Genomic DNA, 8,749 nt, shown 5'->3' with positions numbered 1-8,749 from the left:
ATGGGTTCCCGTTTCCCCGGCGTCCACGTGGCCCTTTGTGAGTCAGCAGCCGCCAGGGCCCAGCACCCTGGTTGAGTGGTTCCGGAATTGATGAGCTCCGAGGGAAAGGCTGCCAGCACTTTGTCCCCTGGGAGCGCGGTGAGCAGAGATTTGTTCCCATTGTTCCCGCCCCGCCTCCCTGAATAGGCCGCATTAGCCGGCGCGCTGACTGGGGCCGGACAAGGGGGTCCCGGCTGGGGTGCTGACCTCGGCGCTTCTCAGCACACCCGCATGCTATGCCGAGCTCACGGGGAAGCCGATGACCCTGGCTTGGCGGGTCCTGCAGGATCCAGCACTCAGGACAGCGAGAGAAATCTTTAGATTGTGTTCCGGTGAGCGGCGGAGGCGAAGGGGGTTTCCCGCAGGTTGGTTATAAACTAGAAACAAAAGTATCTCGACCACTAACAAGCTCTGGGGGCCTCCTCTAAAGGCCAGGGGTCCTTGCAGTGGGGAGGGAGTCGCTTTTCACACCACGCTGGCTGTGTCTCACAGCCGTTCAGCATTAGCTGCTATAGGCGCTATATAGGTAGGTGCTTGTCCAGAGTTTACAGGGCTCTTTCACATGCCATTCCGCACGTGCCCCTAACCACGGTTATGTGAGAAAAAGAAGACAGTTATTGTTATTCCCATTTTACATATGAATAAACTGAGTCCCTGAAGGGCTGTGTGACTGTGAGGGTCATTACAGACTTCTTGGGCTCCCATAGTCAACAGCAGCCCTTTGGTGTGACAGGTTCATGCTGAAAGTCTCTCCCATGATGTGACAATTTTGAAAAAGTCCTTTCTCTCATTTTTATCACATGTAGAACGCATACTTTCAGAGTAGGTGGCTCCTGTGATTTCATGTAATGTTAGTGAAATCCAAGTGAGCATGGGAGTGCTGGGCTGGGGAGGAATGTGCGAGTGTCTGTGAGTGTGCATCAGAAAGACAAATAGAAGCGCTTTCTGTTTATCCAGTGTTTTGTGTTATCTTCTTCCTTTCTGCTCTCCATTTTTCTGGTTTCTAGTTGGGCCCTGCCACAAAGGAACGACACATCTGGCAGATCTGTCAAGCAAAACGGAGGTTTCATGGCTTATCCTTCAGGTATACTCCCTTTTAAGCAACTCCAATTCATGAAAAGTTTCAAATGTGCAAAACAAATAAATCAGGAAGAATATAAACTTTAAAGTGACTACCTATGGGAGTCTTTAAAAAATTCACATTTAAAATTTCAGCAAAAATTCAACCCTCACAGACGCTTACTATCAAAGAATTTGTGTAAGTGAGAATCTATTGGGTGGTAGAAGTTGAGGTACCCAGACTTATCAAAGGAGATGCTCTCAGCCATGACAGTCTGGTGCTATTCTTACACCCTGGAAAGAGGACCCTTTCCCTGCCTCGGGGCCCGTGCTTAGCACGATTCTACATATCACAAACTCCAAAATATAGAATGTTTTCTGTCTTTCTGTCTAAATCTCTGTCTCCCGCTGTCTCTATCTCTGTCCATCTGTCTTCCTCTGGTTTGATAACCAATTGAATGAAGGGGAATTACAGGAGAGGGTCACTTGGGCTGAAATGGAGCCCCTAGACCAAGGAAGAGGGAGAAAACCACAGCCTCTGTCCTGGGAAACCAGAGAAAGAGGGTCGGATTAATTTACTTATTTGGGGGTTAGCTTCATTAAATTCACCCTTTTTAAAAAGTATTTGGTTTGATGAGTTTTGACAGATGTATGCAGCTGTGAAACCACCGACACAATCAAGACAGAACACTTTCACCACCCAGTCAAATTCCCTTATGTCCCGTTGCAGCTAATCCCCTCTGCCCTTCCTGCTCTGGCAACCACTGATCTGTCTTCTCTCCCCATAGCTCCTCTTTTCTAGAATGTCATAAAGGTGGGACCATGCAGTATGCAGCCTTCTGTGCCGGGCTTATCTTACTTAACACAAAATGCTTTTGAGATACATCTAAGTTGTTGCACAGAGTAGTTTTTTTTCTTTTAATTACTGAGTGGTGTTCTATTGTATGGATGTACCACATTTTGTTTTACCGTTCACCAGTTGAAGGAAATTGGGTTGCTTCCAGAAGGCCCGCTTTGTTGACAGTCACTTTAAATCACCCAGAGTAGGTGTATAGCCAGAGACGTTTCCACAGGGTAACTATGCTCTTTCCCTTCTCTCTACTCGGGTGATGTAGTTTGGGGAGGTGCTTAGAATTGCCTGGAAATCCTGAGTCGGCAAAATGACACGCAGGGAGGGGAATCTGCTTGCCTCAGCTCCCTGGGAGACCTTGATTGTGTCCATCCGTTTCAGTCCCGAGGGTCTAGTCACCAGTTGGGAGTCCTGGGCCCAGGTCCAGCTTCTGCCCCATCCTGGCTCACAGGCTCACAGGTGGCCGGGCTGACCCAGGGAAGAGCTCACCGCCTTTAGCCTTTGGGATGCAAGGGTGGTGCTTGGGAATAGGTTGCGAGGCCTGGCTAGGAAAGCAGGCCCGTTGGGGGAATAGCTTCGCTTGGAGTTTCTACGTGTTTAGCCAGCTGGTGTATGGGGTGTAAGGGCCTCCGTTTGCTCTCTTGCTCCAGGCCTGCTCCTGCTGGTAGCTGGGGAGGCCGACTGGGAGCCTCTTCCCACACTCCCGCAAGCAAATGGCACCGGTGGCCCTCTAGCGGTTCAGACGAATAAATTCTGTGTCTAAAAGCACCTGCTCTGCCCCCAGAGTGTAGCTTGTGTGCTGGGAGGATCTTACCTCATTGTTCCATCTGGTCCCCTGACTGACGGCAGCTGTCAGGCCAGGAGAAAACAACCCGTGCTTGGCAGTCCTCCCCGGCGTCCCCGATCCGCTCCCTCTCCAACCCCCTCACAGTAGCTGTTTCCTCCTCGCCACCTTGAGCCCTGCCACACGCCCCAGCCTCTCCAGATACCTCCACCTCCTACTCAGTGGGGAAAAGAAAGACCACAGGGCCAGGCTGGCTCGGCCTCCTCCCTGCTCCCTGCGCGTTTCTTCCTGTCTCTACCTCAGGGGCCCCTGACATTTTGTTCTGGGTCCTCTTCCCTCTTGACTCTCCGACGGATTCACCTTCCCCTCTCTCTCCACATAAATGACTCCCACATCTACGTCTGCAGATCAACAGGCCCCAGCCACCGTCATGTCCTCACCTCCTCCCATCTCCACGCGGTCACAAAATCCTGTCCAGTTTACCTTCTGTGGATTCCTTGAAGCCTCCCTTTCTGCCAGCGCCCCCCGCCCCCCGTGCCTCTGCTCGTGTCCTCAGCATATCCTCCCCCAGGCCTCCAGCCTTCTCTCACTCCTCACCCATCCAGAAGCCTTCCTGTGTTCAGAGTGTTCTTTCTAAACCACAGCTGTGATTGTGTCACTTCCTTGATTTAAACCCTTCTAGTTCATTTCTCAGGTTCGGAGCGTTCTGAACAAAATCCAGATTTCCCAGACCGTGACATACGTCCCTGCTGAGGCAGCACCCTGTGCCTCGGGCCTGGGGGTGCAGTTGTGCAGCGTGTGCACGGAGCCATCCAGCCAAGAGGGGGGTGCCCACACGCAGGTGGAGAAGGGGGCATGGGGAGACCCCAGGCTCACAGAGGGGCTCACAGGACACAGCTCCCGTCGCTTCCCCAACTCCCTCACCCCCAACTCTAATCCCCTGCACTCACGGTGAATCGCTGATAATTCTTCAAAGGCGAGGCTGTTTCCTGCCAGGAGTAATCCTCCCTACCTTTTTTCCCCGTGAGTCTCCTCCTCATCCTTGCTATCAGCTCAGAGGTCTCCTGGGGGGAAGTTGGGGGGAGGAGAGGGTCTCCTCTGACGACATCACCTCTTCCCATAAGGCTACACACTCTCTTCCGAGCTCCCGCAACTCTCCATCCTTGCCACTACCCCAGTCCTCGGTATCCTCAGTTGTCACTGTCTCTCCACGTTTCTCTTCCTCTTTAGACCTTGAACTCCTTGAGGTCAAAGGCTGTGTCTCGTCCAGGGCAGATGTTTGTGGTTACATGGACGTTTATTGTGCACCTACTAAGCCTGTTCCATCACTGCAGCAGTCCTCAGCCAGAAATGCTAAATGAGAAGTTATAGGTGAGGAAGCTAAAGCTCAGAGGGATGAAGTAACTGGCCCAGTATCACAGAGACACCAGCGACAGAGCCCAGATTCAAACCCGGGCTGCCCATTCTCTTTCTGCTCCACCCACTTCCTTACCAGGCAAGATACCATAGCTTCCAGTTTTGAGCCACAGACAGGGGCCATGAGCCTCCACCTGTGCTGGTTCCAGCTGCTACTTTAACCCAGCACTAACCTGTCACTGCTGCTGGCAATGCCCTCTCACGAAGGGAGCCCCAGCCAGGCAGCCAGGCAGAGCTGGCTTCTTCAAATGTTTTCATCAGCTCTGTGGAGTCGTGGGCTGGCTTGTTTCTGGTGGACAGAGTTTTTTTTTTTCCTGCCGTTGTATAAACACTGGTGTAGACTTTCCTGTTTCTAAACAAAAAATGGTTGATATTTTAATAAACTTAAATATGATTTAAAAAATCATCTAAAGCGATGATAGCATGAGATGAAAAACCCCCGGGGCGCGATTAGCAATTTGGCATTTCCATTTCCGATGGGAATATTAATGGCATTCTAGAAGCAGTGTCATTATGATTAAGACATTGCAACTGTAGAAACTTAGAAGTGTGAACTGCGGTATAGGAATAAATGCCAATATCCCACCAGGGCCAGTTGTGTATGTCAGTTTCATTGGTTCCCCCTTCACAACTAAAGTTCTAACCTCATTGCAAGGAACACCAAGAGGTTTCCTAATATCAAAGACTAACTGAGCTGCTTGGAATGCTAGAGCATCTAGTCTATTACACTGCCTTGCAGAAGAGGAAACTGTGGGCCAGAGAGCATGCATGCCTTGCCCAAGGTCACCAAGTTCATGAGGGGCACAGCCAGGAGTAGGATCCAGGTCTTTCTCCCAAGACCAGCACTCTCTGTCTTATACCATGCTGCCCCTATGTGCCCGTCTCTGAGCTGCAGTTTTCCCCTCTGTAAAATGATGCCTTAGTCAGTTTGGGCTGCTGTAACAAATTACCTTAGACTGGGTAGCCTAAACAGCAAACATTTATTTCTCACAGTTCTGGAGGCTGGGAAGTCCAAGGTCAAGGCATGGGCAGATTTGGTTTCTGGTGAGAGCCCGCTTCCTGGGATGCAGACGGCCATCTTTTTGTGTCCTCACAGGCAGAGAGCAGAAAGGAAGTCTCTGTTCCTGTTCCTGAGGGCTCTGTCCTCACAACCTAATTTTTTGTTTATTTATTTATCTATGTATTTATTTATATTTATTTTGGCTGCACTGGGTCTTAGTTGTGGCACACGGGATCTTCGTTGTGGCATGCGGGATCTTTTTTTAGTTGCGGCATGCGGGATCTTTTTTTAGTTGCGGCACGTGGGCTTCTTAGTTGCCGCATGCGAACTCTTAGTTGCGGCATGCGGGATCTAGTTCCCCGACCAGGGATTGAACCCGGGCCCCCTGCATTGGGAGCACAGAGTCTTACCCACTGGACCACTAGGGAAGTCCCCTGACAGATAATTTTAATAATATCTTAAGCCTGGACCCAAATGAAATCTGAATAATTTGTATATGCCATAGGTAATTAAACGTTTCTAGGTTTTAACAAGACTTTGTATAACTCTTGGAAAAAGAGCCTGGTGTCTTTGGAGACACACTGATGAGAAACTTTTTCTTTTTTTCAGTTATATATATATTTTCAGATTATTTTCCATTATAGGTTATTATAAGATACTGAATATAGTTCCCTGTGCTATACAGTAAATCCTTATTGCTTCTCTATATTATGGATAGTAGTTTGTATCTGTTAATCCCATACTCCTAATTTATCTCTCCCCCCTTTCTTTCCCCTTTGGTAACCATAAGTTTGTTTTCTATGTCTGTCAGTCTGTTCCTGTTTTGTGTATAGATCCATTTGTATTACTTTTTAGACTCCACATATAAGTGATATCATATAATATTTGTCTTTCTCTGCCCGACTTACTTCACTAAGTATAGTATTCTCTAGGTTCATCCATGTTGCTGCAAATGGCAATATTTCATTCCTTTTTATGCCAGAGTAATGTTCCATTGTATATATGTACCACATCTTCTTTATCCATTCTGCTGATGGACATCTAAGTTGCTTCCGTGTCTTGGCTATTGTAAATAGTGCTGCTATGAACATTGGGGTGCACGTATCTTTTCAAATTAGAGTTTCTGTCTTTTCCAGATATAAACCCAGGAGTGGGATTGCTGGGTTTATATCTGGAAAAGTGGGATCATATGGTAGCTCTATTTTTAGTTTTTTAAGGAGCCTCCATATTATTTTCCATAGTGGCTGCACCAATTTACATTCCCACCAACAGTGTAGGAGGGTTCCCTTTTCTCCACACCCTCTCTAGCATCTGTTATTTGTAGGCTTTTTGATGATGGCCATTCTGACCGGTGTGAGGTGATACCTCATTGTCATTTTGATTTGCATTTCTCTAATAATTAGTGATGTTGAGCATCTTTTCATATGATTGTTGGCCATCTGTATGCCTTCTTTGGAGAAATGTCTATTTAGGTCTCCTGCCCATTGTTTGATTGGGTTGTTTGTTTTTTTGATATTGAATCTTCATAGCCTAATTATGTCCTAAAGGCCCCACCTCCGAATGCCACCACACTGGGGATTAAGCGTCAATATATGAATTTGCAGGGGGCACACAAATGTTCAGTCCATAGCAAATGGAAATTTAAAATAATTCTTAGATTTCAGGTTGTGAGGATTAAATGGGATAGTGTATGTGAGTTGCTTTGTAAATTGCAGGTATAACACAAATGCTGGGAGGCAGTGGAGAGGAAAAGCGTGCGTTTTAGAGACCGGCCTGGTTGGAATCCTTGCTTCCCACCTGCTTCTTTAAGCCCCAATTCCTATAAAATAGGATGATACCATCTCCTGCATAAAGCTGTTATGAGATTGAAATGAGATATTTCATGTAAATTTATACTTCTCTGTCAAAATATTAACTACTAAATTCTCTGTCAAAGATAAAGAATATTAATTCTCTGTCTTTCATATGCTGCCCACCTTTTGAAGGGAGCACTGAAATTAGGCATTTGGGAATATTGCTAGAAATAGAAGAATGGTGGTTTTAACAGGAATTGGCCCAAATTAAACACATGGAGACTTTCCTTATCCAGGAGTGCCTACCATTTCCAAGGTGTCAGTGAAACCAGCTTAGTGGAGAACAGGCAGAAATGACTTCCCATGAGGTTGACAAGATGTCAAGGGCTGGCTGTCAAAATGAAGGCCTGTTGCTTCAGTGTTCAAAGGACTTGGCTGTGCTATTTACGGGAGCCTTATTTGCTTATGTAAGGAAACCCTCAAGGCTGCCATATTTACAGCCAGAGCAGATTAGCCCCTCAGGGCTGCCGTGTGAAGGGGAAGGGACTGCTAACCCTCTAGTTAGCTTTTCTCCTCCGCTGTAATGGAGGATGGTATCAGTAAGAGATGCTCGACCAGATTTCACATTTTTTCCAACTTGGTTTTAGGCCCACGGTGTCCTGCTTTCCTGTTCTTACCCCCCCTTTTTTTTTTTTCTTTTTAACTTTTTAAGGTGGTGCACCTGTGCAAAAGCTGCACAGTACAGAATGGGGTTCCGTCTCCTCTCAGCCCTCCTCTACCCTGACACCCCACCCTCCCTACCAAAGGGCAACCACCAATGCCGTATTCTCATCTCTCTCTTCAGGGATGCTTTTCATTCTGTTCTATTTGTTCAATTAAGAAATACTCATCCAGGCCTTTTCCCCGGGAGCGTGGCCCGCGGCGGCTGCTGTCAGTGGGGCGGCTTCCAGTGGGACCGCCCCTCGGCAGGGTCTGCCCGGCCCCCCCACCGAGCGCGCGGCCTGGAGGATGGGAGGAGGGGACTGCCGGGCGGCGAGGGGCCCCCGGAGTCAGGCACCGCAGATCATACTGGTCCCAAGTGTGACATCAATATGCTGGTTTCACTTCTGAGGCAAGAAAATGGCAAGAGACATTTGTGTCATTAAGGTTCCTCCAGAAATGAAATATACAGATTACTGTGTAATTGGTGGTGGAACTTCCCCTCGACACTTACATGCCATGGCCTACTACATTGTGAAAATGTACAAATACCTGAAATGTAAAAGTGAGCCTCATGTTAACATCGAAGGGAAGGACACTGATGACTGGCTCTGTATGGACTTTGGCAGCATGGTGATTCATTTGATGCTTCCAGAAACCAGAGAAACCTATGAATTAGAGAAATTATGGACCCTACGTTCTTATGATGACCAGTTAGCTCAGATAGCACCTGAGACCTTACCTGAAGACTTCATCCTTGGAATAGAAGATGACACTTCATCTCTGGCTCCTGTGGGGTTTAAATGTGAATAAAATGATATGAACTGCTTTAGTCAAACAAAAAAAAAAAAGAAAAGAAAAGAAATCCTCATTGAGTGCCTGTTCTAGGTATTGGGGATAGAGCAGTGACTAAAAAAGAAGTCGAAAATTCTGTCCTTAAAGAGCTTACGTTCAGATGGTACTTCCATTTACCTTTGTATGCGCATTCTATGCTTTTATACCATGTCCACCTCTGCTTCAGTACATCAATCATTGTCTGTTTTACACACTTTTCTGCACCTTGCTTTTTTCACTTAATCCTGCTTCTAGGAGGTTAATAATAAAGGCCA

The 8,749-nt window shown here is 47.4% G+C and overlaps 1 protein-coding gene across 1 annotated transcript; it reads left to right on the top strand.

The window, feature by feature from the left end:
- Nucleotides 1-8,453, top strand: LOC118893987 (mitochondrial assembly of ribosomal large subunit protein 1-like). The gene is given in 4 exon segments (XM_036849664.1): nt 1-37; nt 2,599-2,670; nt 7,911-8,062; nt 8,064-8,453. Coding segments are annotated over 4 exon segments (651 nt in total).
- Nucleotides 8,454-8,749: the final 296 nt, after the last annotated feature.

The sequence above is a fragment of the Balaenoptera musculus genome, chromosome 4 (genome assembly GCF_009873245.2).
Source record: "Balaenoptera musculus isolate JJ_BM4_2016_0621 chromosome 4, mBalMus1.pri.v3, whole genome shotgun sequence".
NCBI classification, from domain to species: Eukaryota; Metazoa; Chordata; class Mammalia; order Artiodactyla; family Balaenopteridae; genus Balaenoptera; species Balaenoptera musculus.
This window is presented reverse-complemented; position numbering and strand designations above follow the sequence as displayed.